Source organism: Clupea harengus, chromosome 8 (assembly GCF_900700415.2).
Source record: "Clupea harengus chromosome 8, Ch_v2.0.2, whole genome shotgun sequence".
NCBI classification, from domain to species: domain Eukaryota; kingdom Metazoa; phylum Chordata; class Actinopteri; order Clupeiformes; family Clupeidae; genus Clupea; species Clupea harengus.
In genome coordinates, this window is record NC_045159.1 from 27,115,054 (window position 1) to 27,126,986 (window position 11,933).

The window sequence follows — 11,933 nt, forward strand, 5'->3', positions numbered from 1 at the left end:
GTTCTTTGATGGTATGGGTGGGTAGTCATTTGTGGCACTGTGTTTTACCTTTCTCTCCTACAAAAGGGAGGGACCAAGTGAACACGTCCATAAAGTTTGGCAGCCAGTATGGATGTGGGGAGCAGTTGAACTGCCGGATGTTCATGACATTATTCTCATACTTCAGTACCGCCGCTATAGGAGCACAGAGTGAGTTAGAAATCACACACATACACACACACACACACACACACACACACACACACCCACACACCCATATGTCAACACCCTTGTGTTTGAATGTATCTTCTGTGGTATAAATATAGTGCATGTACTGTACGTATATGACGAGTAACTGAGTGTGACTGAAACTGAAATTGTGTCCTGTAGATGGCGCCGTTGAGCTCTACAGCTGCTGACCCTGTTCTATCAGGAGAGATATAACCACATGGAGGCAGTCAGTCAAGCTGACAGTCCCTCCCACGCTCGCACCACACATAAACACAAAGCAGCACATCGTGTAGCATTGGACTGCTTTACACCACTGCAACGTGATGCCAAATAAAAGAAACATAAATAACAGGACCGCACGAGACAGAACAGAGATTTCGAATCTGTTATTATGCTTCTTGGTATTGATACAACAATGCTGCATATCTTATATAAATATGTATATAAATAATGTATAATATATAAATAATGTATAATATATAAATACATATACAATATAATATACACATATATATATATATATATATATATCATTTATCACTGCCGGATGTTCATGACATTATTCTCATACTTCAGTACCGCCGCTATAGGAGCACAGAGTGAGTATATATATGTGTGTGTATATATATATATAAATTAAAAATATAAATAATCTATTGAATATGCTACTCACCTTTGTTGTTGTACACGTCCAGGTAGTTTGGTGCTGAAAAGATGGTGATGAGTGAAGGGAAGCCTGTGGTCTGGCTCTTTCTGTACATCCGGTAACTATGGTATTGAGGGGGGGGGGGGGGGGGGGGGGGACTTTTAACATCTTAACATTTGATTTGTTTGATTATTTTGTACTATACACAAACATGCAAACCTGATGAAGACACTGCAATAGTAAACATCCCAGTGTGGGCCTAGTAGGGACACTAGTTTGACCTAAATATAAACATGTTTTTATACATGTACCATATTATATATATATATATATATAGCGAGAGAGAGTTTTGTTTTTTGTTCCGTAATATCGGTTTATCTTTCTATTTTTATGTGAGTTTAAGTCTCAATAAATACACATAGACATTTTGATTTCTCAATCTTTGTGTTCCTCATTCTTTGAATGTCTGCTTTGGCAATACAAGTGCCCTATTTGTCATGTCAATAAAGCACTTTGAATTTGAATAAAAAAATAAAACATCCATACCCGGCATCTTGTGCTTCGTGTGCTCTGATGACTGATAATAAATTATTATTCTGTAGGAACTCACAGACAGCAGGATAACTGCAGTGGAAAGAGAGAAAGCAGAGAGCAGAGTTCAGAAATCTGACCAGCGATAGACAAACAAAACAAACACAGGGCATAGTGTTCTATCTCCAGTAATCAGTGCTGTTTGCCTCTGTGCATTTCACATATTTGACCACAAGAGGCACTGTAAGGCCACTGTAGGTAACAGAACATTCATCACAAGGCCTACATTTACACACACGCACACAAATACAGAAACACACACATACACACACACACACACACACACACACATACAGAAACACACACATACACGTACAGAGAGACACACACAAAACAAACACACAAAAGTGTTCAATCACAGAACAATCAGTTGTCAAAATTGTTGTATTTTGTGTCAAATTTACCCTGAATAAAATACTAAGATTCACCAACCACAGTGAAGCGGTATAAGTATGCACCATGCAAGCCAACACATTTCAAACAATTACACAATATACCACAGAGCTCACAATATCTATAAAATAAAACAAAATATTCATACGTTGTGCTTGAATGCAGAAGAAGTCTACTGGAAATATTGTAGTAATGATGAATACAAGCAGATCACAAGGCTCACACTCTCCCTGGTTGTCTGTGTTACTGAGGATGAGGCAATGCGTTTGCACAGTCTAAGTCATACTCTGCCCATTGTCAATGCATCAGCCTTATTGTGTCTGTATGTAATGGGCTGTTTGGGCTTAAGAGGAACTGTGAAATCTAAAATGTTTTATGTGTTCTTTTAACTAAACATTTACAAGTTCGCTTGATATCACCACTGTGCTACCTCCCTGACTCTCTCCCTCATTCTCGCTCACAACGGATTACTCCTTCCTCTCCATCTCTCTCTATTATTCTCTCCAGTTTGGGCAGGAGGAACTGGTTGTCATGGCAACAGCATATTACGGAGCCCTTGGGAATTGTGGGATGGATCGCAGTGCTGGGATGATACTGGCTGGATAGAGTGTGGGCACTTGTGTTTTTTTCTACTTTCATACCTACTGAAGTGGGATTGGAGGTATGGACCATCTCTAACGTCTAGTCTGGTGCACCAGCCCTTTCTTCATCATCCCCTGTAGATCTGTAGGTGTCTATCTCCAGCTCATGAAATTCTATCCTCTACATCCTGTGAGTGACTTTAAGATCAGCTAGTATAAAGACTAAATGGAGAAAAATATCTACATATTGAAAGCTTGACACAACAGCAGTGCTGTCAGAGGTGGGCTCTGTATGATGAGCGAAATATACCCATAAATATGTCAAAATACAATGCTGAATGAAAATGTAATTGCTTGGAGGTTGTGACGTATGAATGCGACAATATCTCAGTGAAGAACTCTTGTTACAGTCATGATGTTGAATCAACCAGTGACATTGATTGTCCCAAATTGTACTGGTCAGCACACAGCCAGAGGCCAGGTCCTCATAAACCCCTCTCAGCTACTGGTCAGCACACAGCCAGAGGCCAGGTCCTCATAAACCCCTCTCAGCTACTGGTCAGCACACAGGCCAGGTCCTCATAAACCCCTCTCAGCTACTGGTCAGCACACAGCCAGAGGCCAGGTCCTCATAAACCCCTCTCAGCTACTGGTCGGCACACAGGCCAGGTCCTCATAAACCCCTCTCAGCTACTGGTCAGCACACAGCCAGAGGCCAGGTCCTCATAAACCCCTCTCAGCTACTGGTCAGCACACAGGCCAGGTCCTCATAAACCCCTCTCAGCTACTGGTCAGCACACAGCACACAGGCCAGGGCAGAGCCCCTCTCAGCTTTGGCTTCTGGCCTGACTGTGCATGTGGCTGATGAGTCAGTCTATGAATGTACGTTGTACATGTAGCAGCAGCCAATACTATCTATACTATACGTAAGACAGTGACAGACCAATAGCTTTGCTCAAATGCTGGTATTGCCTCTCTGTCCCAGCACATATAAGAGTACATGGTTATGGTTATGGACAGATTTTTGGCAGATTAAATTGTACAAATAACATGTACCATGGTGTATAATATTGTGGAGACTCCAATGACATTCCAACACTGATCTCAGGCATTTCAAATGTCAACCTTATAACACAATACACCCAAAATACATACTATATGGCTCATTTTTGTACATTGTGGTGTGTCAGGATTGTTAGCTAGCTAGCTTGTCCCTAAATCCTACCAAGAAGTAGCTGTAATCTCTTAGAGAAAGTGTGTAGAAAACTACTACTACCTTTCCCAATAGACATAGAACAAATTCATACTTTTCACACCGTTCCTGCACTATTATTTACAGTCTTCAGTGGCATTAGATTAGATTAGGAGAGTATGTAAAAAAAAAATTGAATGTCTAAAACAGAATGTACACAGATTAGAGATTCAAATTCATAATGGGGTCTTTCTGTGACACTATAGTTTGGGGTGTGCTGGTTGTTGAAATGGCCGGCGGTCTACACGGCATTATTTGACTGGTCTCTTTGAGTGACACTATTCATTTTCCAAGCCCTGTGCCATCCAGGTGCAGCGCTAACTCGCACCAAATGGTTTGGGCATTCTGCACACTGCAGTGCATGCTTGAGTCTCCAAGTCAGGCCAAGCCAGGCCAAGCTGCTGGCCAAGTCATTGCAAAAACAGTAACAACGGCAAGAGTGGCAGATCTATTTTGCCCAGACGAGATTAAACCGCATTGTCATAACTGTTCATGAATCTTTTCAGTATACTCTGGAAGTTGTCCTGACCGAAATGCGGTGGAAGTTGGGGACACACGACAAACTAGCACGTCAACAAATTTCAACAAAAATGAATATACAGTCCATGCTAGTCCTTCCACAGACTATACATTCAACTGATATCCTCTAAATAAAACAGTAACCCTTTATGGATGTGTTTATAATGCTTTTTGAATGCTGGGTTTAAGTAAAGTATTACCCTATGGGTGCAGTTACTATTGTTAACTGTATTAATGTAATATTTACTCTGATGGATGACAGTGAACACTTCATCTTTAGAAACCTGTCAACCTGTTTTTGAATGATAGCATTGTGTGGAGAGGACATTATTTGTTTAGCTGCTCCAATTAAAGAGATGGGTGCTGTCGAGGGGCAGGCATTCCATCTGCTCTGTCTTTTAATTGTTTGTTTAGGTGCATATGTGTCAGATGGACCTGTTTGGCCACTGCGTCAGCAGACCATTGCATAAGGAACACAGGGTTAGATCTTTTTTCTTTTTCTTTTTTTTACTGTGTCTCAAGCTGAAAATGGTTAACCTCTTGTTCAGTAGCAAAGTCCTATCTTTACACTGTGTCTCATGCTTTGCCAGGAAATACAGTGAGACACAATGCATGACTACCAGGGCCTATCCTGTGGGTGCTTTGACTCTCTTGACTATGACTCCTTATTCGGAGCACTGACTGGTTGATGACTGTTGATGACAACATTTTAAATATTGATATTCAACCTCAAAGGGTCTTGTCCACATTCACAGGGACTTCTCATGAGAATGCCAATGCAATATGGAGACATCTTTTTTTACGAATCATCATTTACGAATGCCTCCTCAGGTGACCAGCTCTGGATATGAATATTCCTTGAGTTTCTGCCTGGTGATATGTTTCATCTCCCCCATTGACCTAAAAAAACCTGAAATGGCATCTCAGAAATGATTGCAATTGAGTAAGCTAATTAGCCATTGCCAGTCGCTTTTTTTTTAGGTCAGTGCTAAACTGGTATCACGGAGCTGGAACTGTTATGATCTCGGATTCTTGAGTGCTAACAGGACTAGCTAATGTGCAGTCATTAGTTTGCATTCACATTCCAGAAGCTTGAGTTGGATGCAAGTAGCAGTAACTTTACGGTTCTCTGATTCCCGTATGCTAACAGGACCAGCTAGTATGCAGTCATTAGTTTGCATTCCAGTCCCAGGAGCTTGAGTTGGATGCAAGTAGCAGTAACTTTACGGTCTCTGATTCCCGTATGCTAACAGGACTAGCTAGTATGCAGTCATTAGTTTGCATTCCAGTCCCAGGAGCTTGAGTTGGACGCCAGTAATGCTGGCAGTCTGGAGCTGTGGCTGCTGGTCACAGAAAGACCCCCTTATGAGTTTGAATCTCTAATCTGTGTACATTCTGTTTTAGCCATTCATCTTCTCTCTCTCTCTCTCTCTCTCTCTCTCTCTCTGTCTCTCTCTCTCACACACACACACACACATACACACACACACACAGGCACATATGCAGAGCCAGTGAGGAGACTTGTGGGTAATGCAGTTTGTGATGTGATTTGAAGAGTGCTGTGATATGCAGTACATATAACAACAATCCCCCCTTTTTCCCCCAGGATGAATATTTCAGGCCCTACAACACTTTGGCACAGACGAGAAGCTCTCTCCTTCTCCGGGTGTGTCTATTTCATCTTTCTGTTTCTTTATCTCTCTCTCTCTCTCTCTCTCTCTCTCTCTCTCTCAGAGTGCTTTGAGAATGATCTCAAACATATACATCTACCCTTTTATTTTGGCTGATTGATTAAAGAACAAACATCACTAAACAATCTTCCCAAATCTAGAGCACGTGTCCAACCATCTCCCGGTCCAATCAAAATTTGATCGCAGTATGAAATATTCACATAGAGGGTTTAGCAAGAGAACAGGCAACAGCAATACATGCGCAATGTACGGTTCGGTACCTGGAGAGACATAGAACCCCCTCTATCCCCCCAACCCCCCGCAGATCTGTCCTCTTTCGCTCATATTCCCCCGACACACGGAATGTGGGTCACACTCACACACTCGCACACACACAGACACACACACACACACACACACACACACACACACACACACAACTCAGCACAGTCCCTCTGTTGGAAGCAGCAGCATATGGCATCATGTGTCAGCATGCGGGGTGTGTGTTTGTGAGTGCGGCTGGGAGTCTGTGCTCCTGTGTTTTCTGTGAATGGCTCTGTATGTGGTGAGGACATGTGAGTATATACTTACACATAGACAGTATGTATAGTGTGAGTACATGTGAGTATATGCTTGCACATAAACAGTATGTATAGTGTGGGGGATACATTTCCTGCATGTGTATTTTTGTAAATAGAAAAGACATTGTCACATGATGTCAGTCTATCAATGACAGCCTCAGGCCATTTCCTATGTGTAATAAATCGTATCTTCAGTATACGTCTGATTTATACATCCTACATACTCGTATTTCCTACAGCCTAGACATAGCTAGCATCAATCATTCTCAAATCCCCTACATAGCTCTATGCCGGCATACACACATACATGCATGCTACATTTTCTATGTAACTATATAAAATGCTGCTGCTAAGGGGGTTGACTGAAATGACAACCTGCCGACTTGACAGAACAGGTTCGAACGGCATTGGTTTAGTCTTGGGTGAGCTCACCTGTAGAAGTAGGAGCAGCCTCGGACCGTGTTGTGGCCGAAGTATTCCTGGGTCTTCTCATTCCCAAAATCCTCTAATGGGTCAGCCCAAAGCAGGTCACACATGGGCCCAAAGGCAGGAGGCTCCTTAAACCGGTCCAACTGTGAAGGAGCCACATATGATGTGCAATGCTCAAAACACACAATGCTCAAAACAGACATAAACAATACAAAATGCACACACAGACATTTGCACACGTCCAGGGACACATTTATATATAAGACATTTATGTGCAAACAAACAAAGAAATTGCACTTATGCATACATACTTTCCACACAGTCACAAATTATACTTGTATACACTGAAACACACACACTCACACACACACAAACACACACAAACCACACACAGACACAGACACACACACACACACACACACACACACTGTTACCACTATATTTATACCTTCTTTATGTCATCTAAGGTGTGTATCTCAGGTGAAAGGCCTCCATGCACACACAGGAACTGCTGGTTCATGAGAGCAGCCAGGGGAAGGCAGTCAAACGCATCCATACACGCGTCATACACCTGCTCTGAGTACTTGATTTTACCTAGGGTAGAAAGAAAGAGTCATACACCTGCTCTTAGTACTTGATTTTACCTAGGGTAGGAAGAAAGAGTCTGAACGTGAGGGGCGGAGAGGGGTGGAGTAGGGTGAAGGTATTTACATAATACGTTTTCTGTACAGATTTACAAATGCAAATGTTTCTTATATTCAGCATTCAGGAGAAACACAATCCAACCACACCTTAAGGGCATTTTTCTTTTAAAATACAAGGCCTACTTCTCGGTCATACCATAGGATGGTGGCAGACTGCTATGTTCTGTTACAGATAGCCCCTCAAAATATCAAGAATTACCACTTAAATACCTCATATGCTATCTGAAATGTCTGAAGGATGTTGATAACCTTCTCAAAACTTTTTTTTTTTTCATTTATATCTAGATTGCTGTGAATTCAAGTTAGAAATGTAAATGTACGGGTCATCCAAATCAAAGGTTATTCAAGTTGGAATAAGGGAATGACAAATGTTTGTATTATTATTTGTATTATTTGCCGTAATTATTATTTCCACTGTGCATATTGTGCAAAATTGAGGACTACCCACAAATGGACAAGGAGAAAGACTTGCATCTGATTCAGTCATTTTTAAGGGGACCACTCAAGAAAAGCGTTCCACATACCAGTTTTCCATGTAATTAATGAGTGTAGTTGCCATGACAACTGTGCAATAGTACAGGGTGCATGTCTTCGTTGTGCTTACTTGACAGAGGAATGTCAAAATACATCGAAAGTAGAGGTTCTAGCTCTGTGCTGATACCATGGGTATTCATGTAGCACGTATGGATTCCATCAACATCTCATATGAGAACTTGAGCCTTTTTAGAGTCTATATACAGGTTAAATTGAAATGGTCTCAACCTTCGAATTTAAGTAAAGATGGGCAACACTTTATCTGATATATGGAAAATGAACCTTAGATGACATATGGCGGTTGTGTGGAGCAAGCCTGATAGCTCAGAGAATGTAAAAGCATACAGTTACCTCAGACACTAATCTTGCCAAACCCTGAGAGGAGAGACAGACTGGAGACTGACAGAGGAGGTTCAGATTTGTGGCATGCATCTGTAGAAGTTACATACTGTATTGTAGCTGTAATATTGCTAACTGCAAATCTCTTTATTTGATGTTTCAGTACAAAAGGCCTAAAATTGATGTTTAACTTTAACTTTGCGTTTTTTGAACTTTTAAGTTTTTGTAGGTAGCACATTTTTATACCCTCAGATTCATTCCCAGATAGAAAGTCATACACCTGCTCTGAGTACTTGATTTGACCTAGGGTAGGAAGAAAGAGTCATACACCTGCTCTCTTTATTCGATGTTTCAGTACAAAAGGCCTAAATTTGATGGAACTTCAAGGGATCTTGTGTGCGTTTTTTGTACTTTGAAGTTTTTGTAGGTAGGTGATTTTTATATCCTCAGATTCATTCCCAGATAGCAGGCATATATCAGTCCACAGGTGTATGGTGGTCTAGCCCCTAAACCAGAGTTATTATAGATTTTAAATTTTCATTAGTTTTTATTTTTATTTAGTCAATCAGTTTGGCTCTTTTTATTTCGGTTTAGTTTAAGTTAGTTTTATAAGTCGTTTTATGTTTATTTTTTTATTTTGAGGCATTGACTAGTTCAGTGCAAATTAGGGGGGAAACGAAAACGAAACAAGTTTTTCCTGCAATTCTATTTATTTTAGTTTGTGTGGATTGTTCATTGTAGTTTTTATTTAGATTTCATGTTTTTGAGAACTGTTATTTTTATTTCAGTTAAGGAAATTATTTTTCACAGCTAGCCGTTAACTATAATAAGTTCATGGCACTAGAATGCTCTCCAGGTGAAAAATGACTTGCTTAATTAAAGACGTATGTCACACACTGGTAACATCTATAAAATGTTAAGGGTTGGTGAAAATGAAAGAAGATGAATAAATATATAAAGATTTTTTTTTTTTAAATAAAGAAAGTGGCAAAATGGTGGACCGTTTCCCTGTAACTCACCAGTGAATTGCCTGAAAACGGATGAGCAAAAGGCCAGCGGACCGCCAGCTCTGCCTTCAGCGGGCCAACACTGGTCCACTGGCCTTTTGCTATCTGGGTTTGTGTGAAGAAGGAGTCATGTGAACGGGGAGATGGATACACCTGTTATATCCAACCACTGCTAAGGCTATTCACTATGACATTTTGTGATGTGGAAATGTAAGAACAGCTTTTACAGCACATTATCATTACATATATATAGCTGGCATACATCAGTTAGCAATCTAGCTAGCTTGTATCAGTTGCAGCTGTGAAGTGTTGGTGTTAGCAATACAAATGAGTTGACTATTAGCTAACAAAAATGCCATTTGTCTTTTTAAACATATTCTTTGTTCATGTCCTTTCGTGTTGTGTTCTACATCATAAATATGGTTTTATCAGGGTGTTAGCATCCCCTTGTTTGCCAGTGCCTGTGGTTGTTTTAGCTCCGCGCCTTATCAAGTGCAGTTCAGACATGCTCTGACAACAGGAGGGGCTGGGTGGGAAAAAGCTCAGACACAGGTTATGATGTTCTGAGGTGCTTTGCTATTATTTGTAATGGGATTTAGTGGAGGAGCTAAAGGATTGATGTGAAATGCTGAGATGTGAGGGAGAGTTAAAGTAGAATCACAGACAGTGATGAAAAGAGAGGGGGAGGGAGGAGGGTTGGCAATATCATCACATTGTAGATGTGGGCTTAAGTGTAGCAAATTTGGTTGGTGGAAAACCACAAATTAAGACACAGGGATCGTGTGACATGCCTTTCCTGAACTTTAGTTCAAAACTTCATCCATTATGCAACAAGCAATATACTTCAGCTGTCAACGCTAGGCAAGAGCTCCCTTCACTTTCAGTTATCTTCTGCACTCATAAATATTTATCTGTGAGAGAGCTTAACTAACATGCTGTATTTCCCCGTGCGATTCTTCAGCGCGCTTCGCATGACACAGTCAAGAGACACTTCTTTCCCACCCCTGCACAGTTCTGTCATTTGTTTTATAATTGTTATTATTTTTTTTGAAACCCTCAATCCACTGTCCACCAAAGAAGAAAACAGGTCATGAAAGCGGATACCAGAAATAACTCTTCCCTGAGATGAGCACCTTTTGGCCTCAATAGGGCCTCCTAGGATAGTCTAACTAATATAATGTCCCATTTGTCTCCCATCCCCTCTGGACTCTGTTCTCTCATTTACACGGAGAGCGTGTCCTCGTCCTCCCTCAGCTGTGTCATGACAAAAAGGAAGTCAGTCTCTTTAGAACAAAGTGGGGCATAGAGGAACAGGAAAGCATGGCACTTTTTTTTTTGAAAGACCTTGTTATATCACATGTATAATGAGTACAGTCAACAGGTAAGGGTTTCTGAGGAAAAAATTAAACTGAAACACCCAATAAATTGTACAGGGCAACAGAGGTGGCTGTGTGGGGTATGAAAGAGGAGGTGGATGTGGAACATGACACAAAAGAGGTGCACTGCAGTCTACTTATGACACATATAGGGTGTGCTTCCATTCTTATGAGACATATGGAGTGTACTTACAGTCTTATGAGACATATGAAGTGTACTAACAGTCTTATGAGACTTATGAAGTGTACTAACAGTCTTATGAGACATATAGAGTGTACTTACAGTCGTATGAGACATATGAAGTGTGCTTCCATTCTTATGAGACATATGAAGTGTACTAACAGTCTTATGAGACATAGGAAGTGTGCTTCCATTCTAATGAGACATATAGAGTGTGCTTCCAGTCTTATGAGACATATGAAGTGTACTAACAGTCTTATGAGACTTATGAAGTGTACTAACAGTCTTATGAGACATATGGAGTGTACTAACAGTCTTATGAGACATATGGAGTGTACTTACATTCTTGTTTGAAGGTGAAATATTCTGTCAAATGTCTACATTCGTGGTTTCCTCGCAGTAAAAAAAGCGTCTTTGGGTAGAGGATTTTCAGGGACCAAAGGTACAAAACACACTGAAAAATGGAAAAAAACAGTGATAATAAGGTATTACACACATATACATACATACATACATACATACATACATACATACATACATACATACATACATACATACATACATAATTACATACACAAACACATACATACGCACACACAAGACTGAATCTGGCAAAGTGGCGTGAACAATTTCACCGTTACATAACATATGTTATCACATCCACTGTCACTCCACATAAGGCTCAGTAGCTGCACATGGTCTGAAACAAAAGTCTAAAAAAGCTTCTACTGATTAACTTGCAAGCCTCTGGTGTGATGCGGACTATGAGCTACAAGAGACTGATCCAATTATTTGAAATAAAACAGTCAGATAATTACCCAACTCAATCACTCTCTCTCACACACACACACACACACACACACACACACACACACACACACACACACACAGATAGAGGGTTGTCTGGGGAGACCAGAACA

The 11,933-nt window shown here is 40.7% G+C and overlaps 1 protein-coding gene across 2 annotated transcripts in view; it reads right to left on the reverse strand.

The window, feature by feature from the left end:
* ppp3ca (protein phosphatase 3, catalytic subunit, alpha isozyme) overlaps positions 1 to 11,933 on the reverse strand; it is a 37,373-nt gene that overhangs the window by 3,084 nt on the left and 22,356 nt on the right. For both annotated transcript variants that reach the window (XM_031572583.2, XM_031572582.2), the window contains exons 4-9: positions 11,356 to 11,467; positions 7,321 to 7,466; positions 6,876 to 7,015; positions 1,403 to 1,480; positions 884 to 978; positions 49 to 174 (exon numbers count right to left, since the gene is read on the reverse strand). In XM_031572583.2, the coding sequence (XP_031428443.1) occupies positions 49 to 174; positions 884 to 978; positions 1,403 to 1,480; positions 6,876 to 7,015; positions 7,321 to 7,466; positions 11,356 to 11,467 (697 nt within the window). The remainder of the gene's footprint in view (positions 1 to 48; positions 175 to 883; positions 979 to 1,402; positions 1,481 to 6,875; positions 7,016 to 7,320; positions 7,467 to 11,355; positions 11,468 to 11,933) is intronic.